At 45.5% G+C, this 23,177-nt stretch overlaps 1 protein-coding gene across 2 annotated transcripts; it reads left to right on the forward strand.

The window, feature by feature from the left end:
* The first annotated feature begins 5,542 nt into the window (after window positions 1-5,542).
* Window positions 5,543-23,177, forward strand: LOC128271361 (sodium/potassium-transporting ATPase subunit beta-2-like). 2 transcript variants are annotated; one of them, XM_053008849.1, is made up of 7 exons: window positions 5,543-5,653; window positions 6,515-6,707; window positions 16,411-16,551; window positions 18,960-19,079; window positions 19,840-20,132; window positions 20,201-20,369; window positions 20,444-23,177. In XM_053008849.1, exons 2-7 carry the CDS (start codon window positions 6,563-6,565, stop codon window positions 20,545-20,547), a joined length of 972 nt encoding a protein of 323 aa, XP_052864809.1. In that variant the 5' UTR covers window positions 5,543-5,653; window positions 6,515-6,562; the 3' UTR covers window positions 20,548-23,177. The 2 variants fall into 2 exon arrangements, with proteins under 2 accessions (XP_052864809.1, XP_052864808.1); XM_053008848.1 differs by lacking the exons at window positions 5,543-5,653; window positions 6,515-6,707 and adding an exon at window positions 10,483-10,723.

A 23,177-nucleotide genomic window follows, 5' to 3' on the forward strand; every position in this document is an offset into this window, starting at 1 on the left:
ATCACAACCCGTAGACCACAAACAATTGAGAAATCGACCGAATCAGGTCGGCAAACAGAACACGTAGGTCCTTGCAAAACGAGACCTATTAAATTAGTTAGATAAAAATAAATAATAAAATTGAACAGGCCGATAACAGAAGAGTGCAGAGAAAAAAAGGTAGGGCACCCACCTGCAACCTGCAGTCTTATTTAAGAAGTGAACCAAAAGTATGTTGAGTACGACAGGCGACCGTTATGGGACATTTGAACACTTGAAACTAAAACAACCCGAATCAGGGATCCGCGGGAGCTGGTTTACTTGTTGCCGAGCCGAGTTGGTAGGTTTGGATTGAAGGCTAATCTTATGCAGTAAATAAATGAAGAAAACAAAACTAACCGAGTAAATATATAAATATAAATAAATATTATACAAGCAACCGAATGGAGCAAATAGTTAATGAAAATAAATAATAATATAACGATCGTAAATAAAGACGAACCTGGTATTAGAAGGCGAGTGTCGATGATTCCTGTACATTGCAAATCACACAAACATTTAGGAAAAGAAAAGGGTAGTAAAACGCCGGCACCGTTCGTCAGAGATGGGAATTTGCGGTGAACCACTACAGGAAAGTGACTGCTGCACTTGAAGCGAACGGAGTAGCAGCTAAATATATGTAAAGCAACCAATTCGGTCCTTTTGGTTGGGTTTATTCGTTCTACAAAAATGCGATGGCGCAGGCCAAATAAAATTTAAAAAGGTAGTAAACGCACGGCTTTTGGAAAAAACCAGAACTCATCAAATGATCGTTCGTTTTCGTTGAGAGTTACCTTCCTTCTTTCCGATTAGTTTCCCCTAAACCATGCCAATCGCTGGCCGGTCTTTGGCAGGGGAAAAATGGACAAAAGTGGTGAATTCTAATGTGTAGTGCAAGAGTGCATTTATGTAAAAATGTGATACTTTAACTCAGTTTCATGCAGTTTGTTGGGCTGCGGAAAATACTAACGGCCTCCTTCCCAATCAGTATCGATCGGCCCTCAGCAAACAATGCAAAACACAGCAAAACACGATGCTTTCATAATTGACTAGTCAACGGTATGTTGCAGAGAAAAGTATCAACAATTGTTACTGGCTGCCACGAACTGCAAAACTAAGCGTAGAGGTGCCGGGTGCCGGTGATCCTATTTCAGTCACACACACAGACACACACATACACTCAAACAATGCAGCAAAAGTACCAACTGAAGACTTACAGAAGTTTGCAAATAAGAGATGGCTTTATCGTTGTTTTGTGTGAAGGCTGCAACATAACTAGGGAAGCTTAGTCGCCATTTCAGTTTTCTTTTCCAACAAAACTGCAACTAAGCTACTACGAAATAATGACTTCAGAATGAATAAATAAACGAAAGATGACGGTATTTAGAAACACTCACTCTTCAATTCCCAACATTCAGACTTATACATACACACACGAAACACACACAGGCGCGCGCGTGGCGAGCTGAACGCTTATTTAGCTCTAAAGCTACTCAAAAAATTGCATTAAAATACGATGCCGAAAGAGAAACTATGCGCTCTCTTAAGAAAAAAAACACTATATTTATGATAATTATACATTTCAATGTAATATGATTATCATTAATATTAACTATTATACAATTAAAAACAAAACACTTATATATATAGGAAGATTATTAGTTAAAAGAATAGTCGGGTGCGGCCCGAATCCTGATACAGTTCGATGGTGAGCTCTTCACGAAACTATTTGAGAAAACCAACAGAAAAAAAATGAAAACAAACGAACAACAACGCGTCCATGCACTGACACACATACAGAACGAAAATGGGAAAATAAAATATTTTTTATTTAAAATGAAACCGAAAACTGCCACCAATCGTTTCGGGAACCTCTCTTCTAACGGAAACATGATGACTTATGGAATCGGGACATTCTGGGCAGCCTTTTCCTCCTATTCGATGTGATGACTATTTTGACTTTGATATGCAAGGTTTAAATTAATTATTTCTCGATTATTATTATATTTAGAACTTGTTCGGACTTTAATTTTCCATTTTTCCAAAATCGACCATTTCCGCTCAAATTGAACACTAGCACACACACACACAGGAAGCAAAGCTTTTCCAAACACGAAGCAAAGCTTTTCTCTTCGTTACATCTTCTGACAACCAGGTGGCGCTGACGGTTAAGCACGTGCTCTTTGCCGGGCTTTGTGAGAATTTCTTAGATTTTTCGTAAATTAGGTAGTCTAAAAAGAAATCCATTATTTTCACGATAGATGCCTTTAGTGATCGATATCTCGTGAAGTATCGATCGTACAATTTCAAGTTTAGGCTCATTTGAAAGCTGATACTTTCCACTTTAAAAAATGATTTCACTGTTTTTCGTTTGTTCTATTCGTTTGCGAGTTACAGGGTGTAAACAATGGAGGTCAACGCGGAGGAAATTCGGTACATTTTACATTTTTTGTCCGATAAAGGCGAAAACTCAAGCTAGGCCACTGAAATTTTGCATGGTGTTCATGGTACCGATACTCTAACAGCTAGCTGGGTGAAATTTTGGTTTCGTTGACACGTTTCAGTTATTTTTGATGTTAAAGCCTAGGCAGACATGTCATCGAAAATGTCGATAAAATCACAGAGCTAATCAAAGTTGTTCGGCATGTTAGTAGTCAGAGCATCGTCCAGGAGCTAAAGATCAATCATCAAACAGTTTTAAGCCATTTGCGCAAAGCTGGATACACAAAGAAGCTCGATATTTGGGCGCCACCCTATTTACGCCAAAAAACATGATGGCCATCTGCACAGTTTTGGCCCCACGGAATGAAATCGAACCATTTCTTAAACGGATGGGTACTGGGGATGAGAAATGGGTCACTTACGACAATATTGTGTGAAATCGGTCGTGGTCTAAGCGTGGTGAAGCAAATTAACCTGTGGCCAAACCAGAAATAACGGCTAGGAAGGTTCTACTGGGTATATGGTGGGACTTGAAAAGAATCGTTTATTATGAGTCGCTTCCGTGTGGCTAAACAATAAACTCAGTCCTCTACTACCAACAACTGCACGGTTTGAAGCTAACAATTGACCAGAAACGACCAGAATCGGCCAACAGAAGAGGCGTTGTGTTCCATCAGGAAAACGAAATGTCACGCACGTCTTTAGTGACTCGCCAGAAAATCCGGGAGTTTGTTAGGGATGTTTTAATGCATCCACCGTATAGTCCGGACCTTCCACTAAGCGATTGATACCCTTTTCGCACATTACAAAATTTCTTGAGTGATGAAAAACTAAGATCAAAAAAGGATTGTGAAAATGGATTGCTCGAGTTTTTCGCCAATAGCGACTAAGCCTTTTACAAAAGAGGCATTATAAGCCTATCTTTGAAAAGACAACAAATTTTCCAATAAAATGGTACATATTTGACGTAAATCGGACTATCGGTACCATGAACTCCATGCAAAATTTCAGTGGCCTAGCTTGAGTTTTCGCCTTTATCGGACAAAAAATGTGAAATGTACCGAATTTTTTCTGCGTTGACCTCCATTGTTAACACCCTGTAACTCACAAACGAATAGAACAAACAAAAAACAATGAAAGTATTTTTTTAAGTGTAAAGTATCAGCTTTAAAACGAGCCTAAACTTGAAACTGTACAGTAAATACTTCACAAGATATCGATCACTAAAGGCATCTACCGATAAAATAATGGATTACTTTTTGGCCAGCCTGATATTACAGATTAAAATTATTAGACAAGGCGAACTTCAAGTTTTTGCTTTAATATTTAAATTTTGTTCAGCAATAATTTTACTCACGGTAGCTTCGGTTAAGGAAAGCTAGGTTGGAATTCAACCGTTCAGACAAAAACTTCAGAACATCCGCACGATGAGCCGATAGCCGTAGTTTCTCGTAGCCCGTACAGATTATATCAACCAATTGTTAGGCCAACGGTTATACACACGACATCATAATTGGATTATTCACATTCGCACAATTGATCGCGCCTGATGCCATTGATGCTCACGGAACGCATCTCGACTGCCCTCTTCCCTCTCCGACGATCGCCCATTCATTAATCGTTTTCGATCGAATTTCATTCATGGCCCACCGACCTCCTCCGAGACCGACATCAGCTCGGTAGCCGGTTCGAGCCGGCTCTTCGTATGATCTCGGCTCGCGATGCTACGCGAGTGAGTTTAATTTTCCAAATCACACACCACCGCACGCCATGACCGCCTCCGGCATGTTAGTAGGCGGAACGGATGCCATCTATAATGTATGTACATACATAAACTCATTGTCAATATATGAGCACATCCTGTCGCCGGGCGGCGGCCACTAGCCGCTAACTAGGACCGTGACCAAAAACACTACCAAACAACGCGTGCGTACAGAGTGCTCCAGATTAGTGGGATTAAAAAAAAGACATTTCACTTAAGACGATCACATTGGCAACGCTCGCGATAAGATCGTCAGCGCATTCGCGAGTCCAACTATGAGCCCTACGGGGACCGGTGGCCGGTGCGTGATAAAATGGCAACGAAGGCAACGTCTATTAAGGCGTGAATTACGGCTGGTCTGGACCACTGGAGCCGACTCGGACACTAGACACTGTGCAGCCGTACCTAACACCTACTAGCCTCCAGCGCACCTCCAGCACTCGCCGCCGTGGAATTCTAGCAGTGAAAACATATGACGAACGATGACGGAGAAGGTTGATCCCCTAAATTGAACACACTCTTTCCCGACCGGCTTTGTAATGCTACTGCTGGATGCTCCATATCAGACTCAGCTGGCACTCGGATTTTTTTTTTACTCGGTTGGCAACACAGAACATTGCAATTTGTTTGAGCGAAACCTCGATTGAACAATTATATTGCCAAGCAGACATGGCATGGTTGAAAAAAGTTTGGACGATTGTTTATCAACTTTCTTTTTAAATGTTCGACAAAACACTCATTAAGTTGAATAGTATTCCTTAAAAACCCGGTTGATTCAAATACACTTCTCTATGTAACAACCATCACACAGCGCATTTAACTGTTTCTCTTATCGAAAGTTATTCATCACTGATATCGCTAAACTGCAGCTAAACAAAAACTATTTGTTTTCTCTAAGAAAATACTAGATTCATATTTACCGATGGCTGCATCTTGAAGATATTGCACAATAGCGGCCATTCTGCTTCCCGCAATGTAGCCCGATGTTATCTCCTTCCGGCGATGCTCTAATCCAACGTACTTTCCCCCCGTCCGTCGTCACCTTGGCCGCCGCCAGGGTTGGCCGCCCGGCGGGGGGTTTCAGCTGTGGCCGTGGACTACACCGCGCGTTATAAATTACCGCTCGTTTAAGCTCATCACCATACGGCACATTTCCTAAATTAAAAGATTGCACTAAATCCGCGGTGGCACACAGATCCGACATCCGAAGCGCGGGCAACGAAAGGGCGGCACTGCTCGTGGCCTGCTGCCCTTCGCCACCGGGAGGATGTGCCGGATCGCTAGGCGATCGCTGGACGTACGATCCGCGGAGCAGTTCCAGGCCAGTCCCGACGTGATCGAGAGATCGCACTGGTCTTCAGTCGGTTCTTGATCGTTCGCGCGACTTGTAACGTCTTGGTGCCAGTCTCCGCGGTGGTGCTCCTCCGAACGGTGGGTTTCCTTGTGCTAAGAATGCTCCTCAAAGTGTACACAGGTCCAAGGATAATCAATACTGCTATTCGAGTGTGCCACAGATTTTGATTCGGCTTATGTACCTAATTAAGTTGACAATACGGTGAAGTTTACGGTATAAAGTTAAGCAAAAATTGCGAAATGAAGCTCCTTTTATAGAGGTGATTTCTCGGTATGTCTCTCGAGTTTAAGTGATCCCGATTCTAAGTGGTCCGATAGTTGGAAGATGCATAGTAAATTTACGAAAAAATGCTTTAAATACTCATACTAAGAGCGCTATCGCAATATTGTTTCTGTGCCAATGCAATGAAGATAGTACAGTTCACAGTCTACGTTCTAGCCCAATACTGGCGCACAGTGAAGCTAACGCTTAAATATAGTACACCAAGTGACTTCCTGCTGTGTTGAGCCTCAACCGATTAAAGGATCCCTCTTCTTCCATGCCCTGATGAGCGCCATAGTTCGTGCAGTGATTTGCATTTAGTAGCTCCTCCGGCCGACAGGACGAACGCTGAACGGTGGCTCTAGTCTTTCGATCAGCCACAGAGACGCCACGGCGCGTCGTAAACCTCATGTCCCGGTCACATCCCATGACATCATCATCAGCATCTCCGGAGAAACAAACGTGCCGAATGACAATCGAATCTTGGCCACAAACAGACAGTGCGAGTAGCGAAGAAGTGTCTTCACGCGTGTGTGTGTGTGTATGCTTGTGTCTGTTGTTTCACGAAAGCCAACGTGTCACCAACACTGCTGCTGAAATCATTCCCATGCCCCTCAAAAAAAATTAATGTTTCTTGGTTTGTTTTGCCCTGCGCCCTTTTCCTTCTTCGTATCCAGTAAACCCGGTCTCCGTCGTGATTTGAAAACCCAGAAAGATCCAGAAACATGCCGAAACCAGTGGAGGAACCGTTCGACCAGTTCCAGCAGTACTACCGCACGCCCAGCAACCGGTCAACGGCGGAGAGCTTTAGGCTGTTCCTATGGAATCCTGATGAAGGCGTAATCTTTGGCCGCACCCCGGCCAGTTGGTGTAAGTATGCTGGGGAATAGTAGTATGACCGCGTCCGGCACGTTGGTTTTGAATTGTGACTTTAAGAGATGCCTTGGTTTTTCTATTGCTTTTTCTCGACTGTAAACGACAGTGCTGACGAGAAAGTTACTATGGCTAGATGTTATTAAATGATGCACAATCTAATATTGCTCTGTCTATCTCATATACTCCTAAGGAGCAAGATCATGTCACGAATGACCTTAAAATGTCCACGAGAGTTTGACTATAATTAACCTCCGATATCGCACAATATTGTGTAAAGAAAAATTAGCACACGGGAAGGTATCTCATTCTTGTCGATTCGCAATTAACCTTCATCATTGACTTAATGATGCTTCTACCATTCTTCTATGAAGTCGATATTAACCAAAGTCAATCAACAAAACTAAGGTCCTTTATGTCGAATGTGGAAATCTTTAAATCGCGTTTATCGCTCCCCTTTCTTTTTTACGAAATTCGAAGCCGAAAGCATAAAATTATGTGCAAAAAGACAATTTTTAAGAATAAAAGTTGGTTGAATTAGCATTTAGCTAATTAGCGAGATTAAAAATATAAAGCAACGACATGTGAACATATTCAAAACCTACATGCAGTACGTAATTCAATTTAATGAGCATCATCGGGAAACCACAGAAAGGGCGTGTACCGTTGTGCTCTACAATCGCGCGAATGTCTTTGAAGCAACAACCATCATTAAGAAGAAACACGTCTTCAAGGACAGTGCCCTCGTAACGAATCAGGATAATCAGGAATTCGTAAGGCGTTTCCCGAAGGTTCGCAATTCGCAAGTCCCAACACCCTCCCAAGTTGATCCCTTTTTTCACAACAATATTTCGGCCAGAGAGCGTGCGACAATGCTTGTTAATGTAAAGGACATGTCTCTTGTGCCCCTTCGACGGTTGCTCCCCTTCCGATGCGATGCCCCGACCTGCGGAGAACCCCGAAAAGGTTGTCGACGACCTCATTCGGCTCAACCCTTATCAGTGACAATAATCGAAATAGTGCGAAACATGTCCCGAGCCGCGTCCTTTCGGAAAGCAGGTCAACGAAGCGGCAACAAGGCTCGGCCGCTGCCCGGCCCGGTCCAGCGCGAATGTCCTTTTCGATGGTTGAACTGTAAGGGACAGGGCTATTGAACCCGGCGTGTATGTAAAATTACACTTCATTTGAATAATGGATGCCGGGGATAAAGTAATGTCTGGATCCTGTATTGACTGTAATGTCCGACATAGGGAAGGCATCGTCGTGGAACTGCCTTATTGGTTCGCTTGGCGGACGTCACAGATATTACTTTTACTTTAGTGGAATAATTGAATGCTTTGGTATGTTTTAGAAACCAATAGCTACCGGGTTTAGTTCGTACCGTTCGTGGCGGGCTTCCTTTCGATTACCACTGTGAATCATTGATTCGACCTACCTACTCTGGCTAACGTGGCCTATCGAGTGCGGGCAACGTTAGCAAGAGCAGTAATCGTTACTTTATCCTAAACAAAATTGAACAAATTCTTCGTAAATATCATTAATTTGTCACTAAACTGGGGCTAGCCTAGTTCCTGCTGATTTTTCGTTAATAATAATTCGTTCGTTAACACCAATATTACATAGGTTTAATCCTAAATAATGACGAAATATCCTTAATCCTAAATCCTAAATAATCGAAATATATTACACGTAACAATACTTGTTAATTACAATTCTAATAGCGCGAGCGAGACTCACGATCCTGTTGCGCTTCCGGTCTTCGGCAATGTGTGGATACGGTTGAAATATTTCATGAAATATTTCCCTCACTTTCTTTGCGCTCAATAAACCTTGTAAAAGGTTATTGTGTTCGTATGTTCGTGTGTGTGCGTGTATGTGTGTTGGAACAACAATGGAATCGTTTCCTCTTTGTTTCGGACACGGAGCGAGCATTGTGCCGCCAAATTCCCGCAACCCGCAACACATGCGCATCGCACGAACCGTTTCGCACGCACTTCCTCAAGTACACATAGCCGCAACCGCACAATACACGCACAGAAAAACAGGTTTGCTATCGTTGACAGGGTGACCAGTTTCAAGCCGCAACACGTTTTACTTCAAACAATGCATATTATTATCAACGATAATTTACGGTTGAGGGTCTGAAATCTAATATTTAACTTAACTACAAGGAGTGATAACATCGTCACCACTTTCGTCAATTAATTTAGAATTTTAATTATTAGCTACTGCGTCTAATACGCTTAATTTGTTGATGAAAATAAAATTCAATATGTTCTTTATTTTATTAAGATCAAAGATCATAAAATGTGAAACAATGCAAATTAATCGATGTCCCAATAAAGCGTGTTTGAATCGTGGAACCGTTCACTGCAAATTATTATTTAATGATATTATTAATGTGGTTTAAATCATCAGCTTATTTTTATTCTCATTTGCGAAGAATCGAAAAAAATCCAATTGGAATGGCAACATTACTTTTGTCGAACCCTTTCCCAATGCCTGTCAACGACAGGTCCTTAAGCAAGGCGCCAGAGTATCCCGGTCGCAGGTAGCCCGTGGCTGGTAACCCTATGGGCCTGCCTGCTAGTGCGTGTGTGTGCGTGCAAGAGCGGGAAAATACTCACACACCGGCAGCCGAGCTCGCGTCTTCGCTCTTTAGTCGGGTTTCACTTTCGGCTAAAATCGTAACTTCATTCGGATAAAAAAGTTCATTCGGGTTTCACTTCTCGCGAGAGGCGGGTTTCGCGGAACGGTCTTTGTGCAGCTCTCGTTTGTTTTGTGGTACGGCGTTTGCGAACTTTCTGACTCTGTTGGCACGATATCGGCGTGTGTCGTGGCGGCGGCGGCGGTGGCCTTAGCTTAACCTCTGGTGCGCGCTGACTCAAAACCCGCCCTAGGGCCTAGGGTTGTGTGTGCCGCTATAATTGGTGCTATATCGCGTTTAAAAATAATCTTCGGACGGCTCAGCGCGGCGACCGCGTGCTCTTGGGATGCTGTAGTGATATGCTTAAGGAGCGTGGTGCCATCATATTCCGGCCGGGGTCTGTGTCCTTTTTGCACCGGACTACCAACACTTGGCACACCGTTGTTTTGCGTTAAGTTCAAAATCCTTATCCGCTCTCTCGTTGTGTTGGGCCTCTTCGCCTTGCAGTGGTGTGCGTGAGGTGTGCGTTACAAGCTTAAGCAACCGCAAGAGTAGCAAAGAAGAAGAAGCACTGGTCATAACACCGCGCCCCGGCCCAAGACGATCGGAGGAACCAAAACGCCCCTTTGGCATATTGTTTTTCTTGCTCCCGGCCGCAGAGTAGTTACCACTAGACACTGTTTCAGGTCCCAAGAACACTGTTCCAAGGTGTGTGAGGTGTGTGGCACGAGAGACGCTCGAAGCAAATGTAAATTTAAATTATTGTTCTTCCGCCAAACGGCACTCCCTGCTCCGGTCATCCGCCCCAACAACTCGGACCAAAAGTATAATTTTGGATACGTTCCTACGTTTGCTGATGTCCTCGCGACGTCCGATCGCAACGATGGCCCGTGCTGTGGAGTGAATGCGATCGAAAATACCCAGACTGTGTCCCTCAATCTCCCTCTCTCCTTCTCCCTGTCGAGTTGGAACTTCTCAGTCGGTTAGCCACCCGCCGCTTGCCCGAGGTCCTAGTTCTACTTTTAATATTCGTGCTCTGATGATCTCTCCCTCGTTGGTTTCTACCCCGTTTTTGTGACGTTAATTTTGTATTTAATGCAAACCAGAACCTCCCCTCTTTGTTTTTGTGCTGTGCAGTGAGTGTGTGTTTCGTGGTTAGGTATCCTCGCCCCTTCTTGTTTCCGGCGTGCAAAGTGTAAAGGTTCCAAAACAGCTACAATGTCCAAGTCCCGATCGCCAACCACAAATGTGGCCGCGCCCGAACATGAAGCCTTCGTCCGCAGCAAACCGGAACCGATCCCGTTCTCACAGTTCCTGTACAACTCGTCCGAGGGTACCGTGCTCGGGCGAACTGCAACGTCCTGGGGTAAGTTGTCGCCAGAGGATCCTCGAGGTTGACGAGTATTGTTGAAGGAAAAAAGGCAACGTGTCAAGAATCATTAAGATGATCAACGCTTTTTCTTCGTTACGTGTCGTTCTGGGTTCTTCTAGATACCACATTTAACTCATTGAAAATTCAGCGGGCCGAATAACTCTAAAGCATTTTACGGTTCGGTCGCAAATCGAATATTAATAAGACAACGCTTTGTACTTTGAGGAATGGCCATTCCAAAACCCTGGGTGCTTCCTTGGACTAAGTTGACTATTACGCTATTTTGAGGCAGACTTCGGTGGGCGAAGTTTTGTTTATCCCACCAACCTTTCCCTAACCTTGAATTTTCTATACACCATTCCTTTGGGTCCATTCTTAATATCGTACTCGAAAGTATCTCTCATTACACTACAATTCAACTCAGTTGAAGAAATACAGAAATACACTCTAAAAAATGTTTATTTATGCTTATGTGTTGGGATAGCTTAAGAATTAGTGCAAAACCCTCGAAAGAGCCTTTGGAGTTTGAGCGAAGAAGCTCCCATGTGACAGAACTATTCGCTCGAAACGCCACACTTCAGCATTCCGTCAGAACTCCGGAGCAACTTCATCATAGCTTGCTGTCGGCCAGACATCGTCTCGTCTCTAAGTACCCAGACGGGCGACACTAGGATTTCTCGACCTTACCCAAAGCTGCAGACTTTTGTTTTAGCGACGCGCCACTGGATCCAGGAAAACTTGCTAAACGGTTACTCAAATACTCGTAAACGGAACCGGCGGAATGTGTGGTCCGACGTCATTAACGACCCCATTACAACCCCAGGGCCGGAACCAATCGGCTGGCGGTCGCCAGTCGTTTTCCTTTACGATTGCTGCCAACGGGCCATCACCTGGCCCTTTTCCTGCTCGGAATCCGGAATACGTCCGTTGCGGACGGGGCCGAGCTGAGGCTGACCGATTTTCGCATCGATATTATAACGAACGACCCAAACAATAACCACCCTCTCGGATAGCGCACACAACCTTCCACCCGCGGAACAATAGGAAAAATCCCGCCGTCCCGGCGTCGATCTTCTCAATTGCCACACTGACGTACCGTATCGGGGCGAATTGTGTGAGCGATGCTTGTCGCGCTGTTTTATTGCTCTTTATAATCAGCAAACAACGGCCAGGGAGGCCTCTCTATTGCGTAGCGGTTCGCCGAATCCAATCGAACCCGTGGATATTTGCAAATCCGATTAGGACCGGCATACCAAGTCCCAATCGGCCGTATTCGAACATTTGTTTTGCTATCCATTTATGATATCACAGATATCGGTTGCTTACTTTTCGCACTCGATAAACCCCGTGAGGTCGCAAGCTGTTTGTGAGTCTTTCTCATAGGAAGAAGCAATAGTTCAAGAACGTCACTGAAGCGCGAGCTTCATTAGGTCACGTTAAGTGGTCGGCAACAAAGATCGGTGGGTTGAAGTTGATGAATTAAATGTATTCATCAACTTGCATCAACAGATTGTTCAGCACTGACGGGTCAGCTAATGAGCCAGAGTGGCGTATGGTTAACACATCAATGTTAACACAAACGGCAAGGGAGATGTTGAATAATTGGGTTTTATTCCTATAAATTTCAAACGTTTCATCGTCGTCGTTTCTTTTAGCACAGTTTTCTTTCCTCGGACTTCAGCAACTTCGTTATTTTCTAGCCCATTAAACTATTGCTAAGAGCAAAAATAGAGTCAAGCCGTTGCCTTTTTTCTACATATTTGCTTTACTGCAAATCTTCCCCTTACTGTTTGCAGCAGAAAAAAGGGTCCCAACTAAACCTGTTTTGTCCTTGCTAGTATGACGCAGTCTAACGACACAGGGTCCGGTGGTGCCCCTAGTTCATTATGCGATTTTATTATAAACTCGGCGCTGTGCTGAAGACATGCCGATTTCAAGGACAACATCAGTCTTGAACTGGAAATTTTGGGGTAACATGTCCGCAGCCTGGAAAAGGGGAATAGAGTTACCCTAAAACAAATCGAGAAATAGCTGGACGGAGCATAGTGTTGACGTAATGTTTACTTGAAACCTCCGCTTTCTCCCGAAAAATGGCATGCCATTAACTCAGTGGTAAATCTTTCAAGTTGAGTGCTGGTTGTGTCCAACATTTGGCAGAATAACTGAAACCATATGCTTCATTTGGGAGCTGCGCGAAAACTATTCGAACAGTTGGCTGGCAGCTCTTCATCGTCCCGGGTTTACGATTCACGGACAGCGCACTGAACTATGGTTACTATCAGTTCGAGGCGGCAACATCGATTAATACGGTGCGGCGCGTGTTTAATTATTTGCCAGTAGCATAAACATCCCTCACTTTAAACAAGCATCCGAGAGATGGCTAAATTTGAGTTACCTCCAACTACTGTAAACGCAATGCAATATCTTAATCTCTAGTGTATGGTTAGTAAATCAGCAAAACCCGTATTATTGTTTACCTGTATTATCGTTGCCCCGTATTATTGTTTATTTCAAACGAATGAAGCAAACCACACCTACTCATGGATCTCCAACGAATTGAAGTGTTCCTCGGACGTTCCATTCGCACCTTCGAAAATAGAAATCGAAATTCGGTAACTGAAATTGTTTTTACAGTTAGCTCTGTTACGCGCACATTATAGCTTCGTGTTTGGTGATTTGGTTTGTGCTGAAAGTTTTGGTTTTTTGGTGTATGTTCAAAGCAGAGACCATCCACTGGAATGAATAGTTCGAGCTTAGATGAACCAAGAAAACTCTCCATCTATGTCCTTCTCGTATGCACTATAGAACCTCATCAGCTCTCTTTAACTTTATAATGGACAAATCAAATTATCAACTTTTGATGTAAACCGCACCTCCAAACACTTCCAAACTTCTAGCGACCTGAGCTGCTCTCGCGGCAAACTGCGAGCTTCTTTTGCGTACCAAAACAAGGCCGCCTTTTATCGTCCATTCGACGACGCGCCCCGCGAAACGTGGCTCTAAACTCTTTACTTCTCTGGTTCTGGCGGTATCAACATAGTCGCGAGCGTTGCAAAGTCTCGAGACTCAGACACTAAGGCCTTGGAGCGATTGCCTTGTGTGTGCGGCGCATGCCGATGGCGATGGAGCCCCGCGAATCGCGAATCGCCGCCACGAAGGCAATCGGGGTCCCATTGGAGACCTTCGTCCGAGTCGCGTGTGGAGCAACTGGGGGGTAAACCTTCATCGGTTACGAAGCAGCGTCTCTGCTTTGTTTTGTGCCCGGCAAAGAATCTCAAGTGGCGAGAAAATGTACGCAGGACTCGACAATGTCGCGTGAACCCAGGACTTACAGAAAAATATGGGTCGCCATCTGTCACCACGGAGAAGGATGCACGCGCTCTGTAAAGCTGGCTCAGGCCAAGAAAATGCCACTCATAAATCAAACAAAGCCTATTCTTGCTCTTGTTTACCCTCATAACGGGACCTGTACCACCAGCTTCGATCTCTTGGCCCCTTGCGGAGTGCAGGCGACGAGACCCGTCGTCGCCCCGAGAGGAGGTCATAAATTGGACAAATCCAACTAACCCCATCATTTAACCCTTGGTGTCCTCGGTGACCTCAGTGGTGTCATGGTGGTCCTGGGTCCTGCGCCGAGCCTCAGCGATTGTGAAATCCAATCTTAATTAATTCGATTTCGCAGCCGGCGACTCATCACTGCGAACGCCGCTCCAGTCGCGGTCTCGCCAATCGGTGGATGACCGCGTGAACGGTCGCTTGCTGTCGATCAGCATACGAAGCAACGAGCGGGCTACAACATAACCTCATAACCATTGTGTGTGACAGACACGCGATCGGTCACCGCCCATGCTTGCGGTGGGTGCGGCAAAACATCACCCGGCACAACCAACACCAGCATCGATTTCTGGGCTTTCGGCGCGGCCCGTTAACATGGCAACCATCGGCACGCACAAACACTTGTTGTATGCGTGTTACACCGGAGGGCCTCGGCTGGTGTTGGTGCGTACGTGCCCGGGTATCGATGTGTGTGAACTCCAGAAGGTTTGTTTTCAAACATTCCGCCCAACTTAATCCGTTTCTGGAGTCATTGAATGTTAAGAAGACAAAGTTTTCCACAGACATGTCCGTTCTAGAACGGTTCAGAGAACGGCGGCCGACATAAATTGCCTGACAATTGAGCAACAATTAGTTATCTGAAATTAGTTTTGTAATTGAAGAAATTAACCGAAGATTGTAGCGCAGATAGGTGTAGTTGCCCCAAAATTCATTAAATCATCATCAGCGTAGGCTCATTAATATGATTACTGTGGCCTACCCAAGCCACTACACTGATATATTATGCAGTGACAGGGACAGTTAGCTTTGTATTGAGCGGTCCCTTAATGGCAGGTCACCCAACAAATGGGTCGTTACAAAACAACGAGGTCATATTTTCAACAACTTGTTACTTTTATTTGCTCTCTAGCAAACAGTGATCGCCATAACGGTGTTCCACCTCAGAATCGGAAACGATCTTTGGAACCGAGACGTTTTATTTAGCTGTGTTGGTGTTGTGTTACCTTTTTCCGGTGACTCACGGGAAAAGACAGAAATGCTGTTTGTGGCGTTACAAGCGATCGGAGTTTGGAGTGTGTTTGTGCCTTGATCGACCAAATACAAACAGGTGTCGCTTACCGGTGATCGAAGTATGGTAGGTGGGCTGAAAAGTCACTCCTGGTAGATGGTGTCTTCGCTTGACCTAGGACAATTTTCTGTTTTAAATAGTTTTCACCTGTTGATCATACTTTCCGTTAACAATCTGACGTAATCCTGTCATCCTTCACCGGTCCAACAGCTTGCTGGTTGTCAGCAGTCGTCATGTTACGTTGGACATTTGTGGACTCACGGGGTTTTTCCCCTATCTTCCACCTTCTAGTCCTGCAGATAATTTGACTCATTGTTTCTTTTTCCGCGCGATGCTTTTTCAAAGTCCTTTCCGAATCTGTCTAGCAACTATCGACGGGGTACTCTATTTTTACACAAAAACCGGCCAACATTTGCCCGCTCCGGCGCACCTGTTGTTAGCGGGGGACGCGGCGCGGGTTTGGCATTTGGTCAGCTGGTTTTTTGGGTCCATTTTATTTTCAGATGAACATTTTGGTATGCATCCTCCCGTAACGAGCCCGCCGCGTTTTTCGGCCGCGCTCTACCGTCTGAGGCGCAAATTTTTGTCACGCGCGGACGATTTTGAAGTTCACCGCGGCATTTGCACGGCTCCGACGGGCTAGGCACGATACTCACTAATGTATGGATATCTGATGATCGCTCGTGTGCCTAACGATTGACCATTATTGACTACGGCCATAATGCTAAAGTGTACCAAGGTCTGCGAGTACGAACTGCAATGCGTACGGAGCCCTTACACCTTGATACCTATCCGGAGGTACACGATCCTTGAAACAAGAAAGTTAATTCCCTCGAACCCTGGTGCTCGCGATGCTGCCTCCGAGATGGTTGTTCTCAGACTTCAAGGTTCTAAAGTGTTACCCGAACTGTTTCCACCAATTAATAATTTGCAGGGCACGTCGCACGCAGAAAACCAACTCATCTCGAAACATGATCGATTCCTATTTCGATTTATAAACTCAAATATCCGCCAACTGACACTAATCGCTTTCATCGCTTACATCTTATACTTCCAGCGAAAATCGGCACATTCTACATAGTTTTCTACAGCGTTCTGGCCGCGCTGGTTGCGGTGTGCATGTGGGTTTTCTTTCAAACACTGGATCCTCGCATTCCCAAGTGGCAAATGGATCAGTCGCTGATCGGCACCAATCCGGGTGAGTAGCTTGAGCTGTGCATTTCCAACCGTCCTACGTGAGTCCATTCTGTTAAATTTTTTTCTAGTCCCGCCACGGATTCGGAGACGGTGATCAGTTATCGTCGTACTTATTAAAAACCTTCAACCGGATCGAAGATCGCGGACTTGCCATACAAAACCGGGGGGCCAGTCGCAATCCTTTTTGCTGTGCGTGCATTTTAGGTGGCGGCTATAATTAGAGCTAACCTGTTGTGGTATAATTTTAGCGCGCTTTCATCAATGGCGAACGGTGACCGTCATGTCGCTCGGCGATGGAGTCTGTCTGCTGTCGGTATAAAAATGAGAGCGGCGCAAGTGCACCCCTAACCCGTGTGCACATTATTGTGGTCATGGTTGAATGAGTTTTACCGAACGAGAAACCTTCCCCATCCATATATCGAGGTCGTTGGCTGACATTGTAACATTGGCCGGGTGGTGATCGGTACCATCGAACCCCGTCGTTTGACCGCTGGGAGCGACGCACGGAAAAAAGACCCACATCCGCTTCCGTTCGTTCGGTTTCGATGACCGAATGGTGACTTTTCGGATGGGTGAACCGCAATCGATTGTTGTGGAGATCGATGGTGGCATATTTGCCATAGGATTTTGTGATATTCTTAACCAAAAAAGACACAAGAAAACGCAAGACGCTTGTGTGCTTGTGGGATTTCGTAAACCATTCGTCTTCCAGAGTTCTACTGCATCACTTTTCCCCGCGAGGTCGAGTTGAAGGAAAAAAATTATTCCAAGTGCGGCAAAAGTGTAGCATTCGTCCAACACAACGGATGATGAGCGCCACCACCGCGCGTTGAATTGCCGACGTTGCATAATGGCAGGAAACTGACGATCAAATTATTTCACATCGTGTGCTCATCTCGTGAAGTGCGCGGTTTCGGTGTGACCTGAAACACGATACCATCCAACGCCGCGCCGCGAACGACGGAGGTTCGGTTGTGTATCGTATGCGTCGAAAGGAAATACTTGAAGGTTATGCACGTTTCAGTTGAAGTAGATCAACAAGGAGAATTAAATCATCATTAACTCGACACCACACCAACCCCTAATGAAGCGGCCGGTTCTGTTCTGTTCTGACACGTTATACAATTAGCTTCGGAGTAAATCCGTCCCATTGATTGGTTCCACAAATGTGGCAAATTTATGTTCTACAAACGACAACGCGCAATGAAAGCATCAGCATTAGAATACATTTTTGCTGCAAAAAATATTGATGCTTCCATCTGCACAGGAAAGATCAAAGACCGTCTTACGATTCGTAACATTTTGAACAATTCCGAAAGGACAACGATTACAAATCGCCTTTCGAACGTCTTCAGATCGTCGAACGTCTTCAGATCAAAGCAGTGCGCCTTTTTCCTTTGCCAACAAACGGAGAAAATCTTCTAAAAGTAGGTTTCCGTTTATCATCAGAGTCAGTTGGCATCCTTCAACCGACTAACGATTACACTCAGCTTCAAAAAGTTTCCTGCTCCTACGGATTTCCCTGCGAGAACCAGAAGTTGACATGAAAACGTACGACTGAGCACGTGTGTGTTACAAGGATTTCGCTCGCTTGGTCTTTTCGGGGTGCCTGCGTTATGTTTCCTTTTATTACTTTTGGCAATATTCATCTCCCCCCGGTGTGGTTCTCGGTTGTTCGCTCGGTGGCTCGCCTAGCACAACATTCGGATCCTTCGGCCAGTCGCAGCCAGGGTATGTGTGTGGGTGTGTTGGCGCTCGAAGAATACCAATCGGGCACTCGAAAAGAAACAAGAACCACCGAAAAGTTGGAAGCAAAACAAAAACCCCACCAGCAACCAGAAATTAACCTACTTACAGGATTCGCCTCGGCTCCGGTCCGGGGGTGCTCCTGCGCAGAAACCCTCGTCCGCATTTTTGCAAACCGACAGCCGACACAGAACCGCTTTTCGCCGCATACCCACTGCTGCCCCGAACGTCGTCGTCGGCTACCGTGACCGATTAGCCTTCGTGGACTTCCTTTCGGTGTGAACCCCGTGACCCGAGGTAGAAGTAGAAGCTTTCGCTTTCGGTGAGGCCGCCTAGCGCCTTGGAGCACGAAGCTACGCACGTACGCACAGAGGACTCTAGGTTCGGGTGGATGCTTTATCGTAAAAAATGCAACGCTTTTAGAACACAGAACAAAGTTCCGGTTCCCCGGTTCCGGTAAATTATGTCTCAGAAATTCCTTTCCCTAATCGACCGTTTGGGAGGGGGCGGCAGCAGCAGTATGGGACTCCAAAAAGCAACAGCTTTCCACCCGAAGAATGTTACGGCTTATTTTGAATTAATGATAAGAATTTCTCGGTCCGGTCGGTAACCACTCATTCATGATTATTACTTATGTTCATTTTCCTTTTCGTTTTCGGCTAGGATTGGGTTTCCGTCCCCTGCCGTCCGAGGACAACGTTGAGAGCACGCTGATCTGGTACAAGGGCACCGAGGAGAAGAACTACAAGATGTGGACGGACGCGTTGGATGATTTTCTGCAAGGTAAAAACGAAACGATACCGGCCACGAGCTGGCTGGGCTTTCCGATTGGGGAATTTGGTTCCTATGGAATGGCCGCCTTCGATTGTCGCTTTGGTTGGTCACTTTTGTTGGAGCTCTGAAATGGCTTTTTTGGCATAGCAGAAGGAAGCGAGCGTAGAGCGTACTCACGTGATATTAAACTTAAAACCGCAAACTAATTAATAAAACCATCGTCTGATGGAGTCATGCCAGCTGCGCTGCTGTGTACTGCCCTGGCTGCCGTTGTCGCCACGAGGCCACCACGAACAACACACCAGAAAGGAGCGCAGAGTGTTCTATTTTCGTATTGTTTATGACATTTACACCAAGCACCAAACAGAGCGAGTTTACTGCCGCGGGCAGGGCGTGCGGACTCTCGAGACTCTGTGCCAAGCATAAATGGTAGCAGCCAAATCTCGTGGGGGGCCCTCAACAAAACTCATACAAAGTGTGGGGGGGGGGGGGGGGCATGGCCGGAACAGGGAGCTCCCGAGAATCAGTTAACAATCCCGAGCTCACATGATCGCAATTCGTGCGATATTTTATGTTGTCGCTCTTTGCGTTAATGGCGATGACGAGTGATATCGTATGCCAAACCCAAACCTATGACGGCATTAGAGACCGACTCTTTGCGGGACATGATCGGAATTCCCGAATTACCAGCTTGAATTAGATTATTTTATAACAGAGATCAAAGAGTTAGACTTGGCGAACGTCACCCAAACGCTTACATATTCCACAGACTACCGAACTCCCGGTCAGGTGTCGGGCCGCGGTCAGAACATCTACAACTGCGACTTCAACCAGCCACCACCGAAGGGTATGGTTTGCGACGTCGACATCAAGCAGTACGGTCCGTGCACGCTGGAGAACCATTACAACTACCACAAGAGCGCCCCGTGCATATTCCTGAAGCTCAACAAGATCTACGGCTGGGTTCCGGAATTCTACAACGATTCGAACGCGCTGCCCTCGAACATGCCCACCGACCTGAAGGAGTACATCAAGGATAAGGAAGCCAAGGAACGGCACACGGTACGATGAGCACAGATGGTGAAGAGGACAAATGCCGATAACCGGTATCGCTTTGAACCACTTTACAGATGAACACCGTGTGGGTTTCGTGCGAAGGTGAGAACGCCGCCGACATCGAAAACGTCGGACAGATCCAGTATTATCCGCGGCGCGGATTTCCCGGCTACTACTATCCGTATGAAAACTCCGAGGGCTACCTGAGCCCGCTGGTGGCGGTGCACTTCGAGCGTCCAGTGCGTAAGTATCAATCCTTCCTTGACGCACTGAGCACGATTTGCCTCATGTTTGCCTCATTGTTGTGCTTGTTTCAGGTGGAATTATCATCAATGTAGAGTGCAAGGCTTGGGCCCATAACGTTAAGCACGACAGATACGAACGGTTGGGTTCGGTCCATTTCGAGCTGATGATCGATTAAGGCAGTTACGATCACGCCGCGGTTCACGCTGGTTAGTGATTCGGTTAACTTCCTCGCAGCCCATCGCCAAAAGCAAGCCAGCAGCAGCAACAACACCCGAAGCAGCTTCGGAGGAAAATTAGCCGCCATCTTTTAGAATCTCGCACGGAATGTTAACACACAATCCTCCTTTTCTGACTGCACTACAACAACACAAAACAATGCCCCTTGGCCATACTCGAGCGAGACAGCAGGATTGCAAAAGAGAGAAAACATACTACGGCCAACTCCAGAATCTAGTAGAGCGACCAACCGCGACACCTAATCTAAGACAGAGGGGAACAAGATAAAGAAAGCTCGTATAGCTACGCGCAGTGGGAAAAGTGGGAGGAAACGATGATTAGGGAAGGCGCCTTGCTGTTATTCATGCGCTTGTCGCTTGTTCGCCACACTTTATACCAGCTAACGTTGTTACGCATTGATAACCAATTTTTTTAATCTCCAATTTCTTCGTGTGAATTTTCGATCGTAAGAATCTCTTCTACTAAAATTGCTTGCATGCAAAGCCCTCAGAGAAGGCTTTATGGCCATGTAATTTATGGCGCTTGAACGTCAAACTTTTTAAACCGATTTCGCTCGCGTATACGGCTTGGACACTGAAATCTGGCAAAGCAGATGATCTCATAGATCCTTAAGTGGCAGATTTCCGATCCGGCTACACCACCACACCCAACCTGGTCCCTACTGCGGAGGCAATATTATCAACTCTCAATGTACGCATCTGTAAATATCAGTCTTCCCGTCGAGCGTGGTGTGTTTCGTGATGTGTGTGGGTTACGCATAAACGGGACAAAGCAGCAGACTATCGACATCGTTAATAACTCGCAAAATGAATGTTTCGCGCAGCTCTTTTCTGCTTCATACCAGTTACGAGTTTGTACTACTGCCAGCAATGCATTAGGTAGCTAAAAATATCCCAAACACACCGCTATGAAGCTATTTGAAGCTGGTCGCATTCTCTTACCTTGTGGCGCTAAATCTATAACTCATGTGTGTTGTGTTGGCTTTATGTGAACCGATTCATAATGTCCTTACGCGCACAGTGATCGAGTGCGGTTCATTTTTGTTTTCGTTTTTATCTACACTCAACTTCACATACAATGTGGCTCCCCTTTACACACCTGTACGAGCAATATCCCACCAGTTTAGATAGTTCGTGGAAAACGTTTTGAGCTTTTTGGGAAATGCTTTTTCTTATCGATTACAAAACTAACCAATTCAACGTGTCTTCTACGTAGATCGAGATGGTAGGAGGGACGCAACAAGGGAACAACTTGTCTGTAGAGTAGGGATGTGTGTGTGTGAAGTAGTACACGATTAGCAAACACCAGAGGAGCGAAAACGCCAACTTCTTTTTGAGAGTGACGGAGCACTTGCGCGTTTCGTGCCGCCAAACAAACAGTAGCAATAGCACATACAAGCAACATTTTTCGATGCCTTTTTCTGAGAGTAGTGTTATTGTGACTCAAGTGCCAATCGCTGGAGAAGATCATTGTGTAGTAGTTCCACCGCCAAACGATACTCACCGAAAAATTTCCCATCCGAGATCGCGTTTTGAAAACCGCGCGCAAAACGCAGCCCATTAGCAAAGACATCAACCGCCATGTAGCGCACAGCCCGTTGGCTGCGTGCTGAATGAGGTTGATTCTTTGAAAGGAGATGTTACAATATGCTCCGCCATCTCAAACAACTCAAAGGAAACTCTTACAATCTCATGTCGACCCCCGTTGCGGGTCGCAAACATTTGGTTAGAATAATTCTCTGTTTCTGTTTTCAACCGACCGTAGCCGTTTTAACGTAGCCATAGTTTTTACTCTAGAAGCATCGTGTGTCGTACAGTCGTGTCTCACTCGTTTCGTGCGTGTGTGTTCCGCACCATAATCACAACCTATCGTTAAAACGGAAGCTGCGCCCACGAAGCGAGTTCGAATTTGTTCCCAAACCAAGCGAAACAAGAACACTAAAATTTCTTTACAATTCGTCCAAGGAATCAAAATTCCGCTCTAATTTTATTTTTGTTTATTGAAAATATATCTGCATTTTATTCTCTCATAAGAAGTGAAAACCGTACCGACGAGTGGTTTGCCAAGCGTGGTTCACTTGATAGCGAAATCAAAAATGAAAAAAGACAGTAGCGTGTTAACGTGTCGCGGAACGCGGAACGCGGAGAGAATTTCACATCTTTACAAAAGATAAAGCAAACATGCTCTAGTGTCGGTCGTGCCCGGCTTCCGGCCCACACCTACCCGAACCGGATTCAAACTGCTATCAGGAGTGTGACGTTAAACCGATCGTTAAACAACAAAACATAAGAGCTGTTACAATTTGCGATTTGGTAGTTCAAGATTCATGAACGCTCATTTTCGAGTTTGATCCGCACGTTTTGCAGAATACACAATCGTGCGTTAAAAAGAGCGTAACCTGCGCGAATTCGACAGACCTCGACCGATGTGTGATGCCCGGGCTGGGGAGAGATACCATCGTTCAGAGCCAACCTTGTGCGACGTTCCGATAGATAGTGCTATAATTGCAAATTGTAAGAAGAACCTATGTAATTGTAACGCGAACCGATCCGAATAAAGATTAGAAAA

This window comes from Anopheles cruzii, chromosome 3 (genome assembly GCF_943734635.1).
Source record: "Anopheles cruzii chromosome 3, idAnoCruzAS_RS32_06, whole genome shotgun sequence".
Classification (NCBI taxonomy): domain Eukaryota; kingdom Metazoa; phylum Arthropoda; class Insecta; order Diptera; family Culicidae; genus Anopheles; species Anopheles cruzii.

What these genes read in the sequence shown, in the direction of transcription:
- LOC128271361 (XM_053008848.1), top strand. Translation starts at nt 10,576, where the DNA reads ATGTCCAAGTCCCGATCGCCAACCACAAATGTGGCCGCGCCCGAACAT. An exon ending in GCGAACTGCAACGTCCTGGG is followed by an intron (nt 10,724 to 16,410) that starts GTAAGTTGTCGC and finishes TTATACTTCCAG; the next exon opens with CGAAAATCGGCACATTCTAC. An exon ending in AAGCCAAGGAACGGCACACG is followed by an intron (nt 20,133 to 20,200) that starts GTACGATGAGCA and finishes ACCACTTTACAG; the next exon opens with ATGAACACCGTGTGGGTTTC.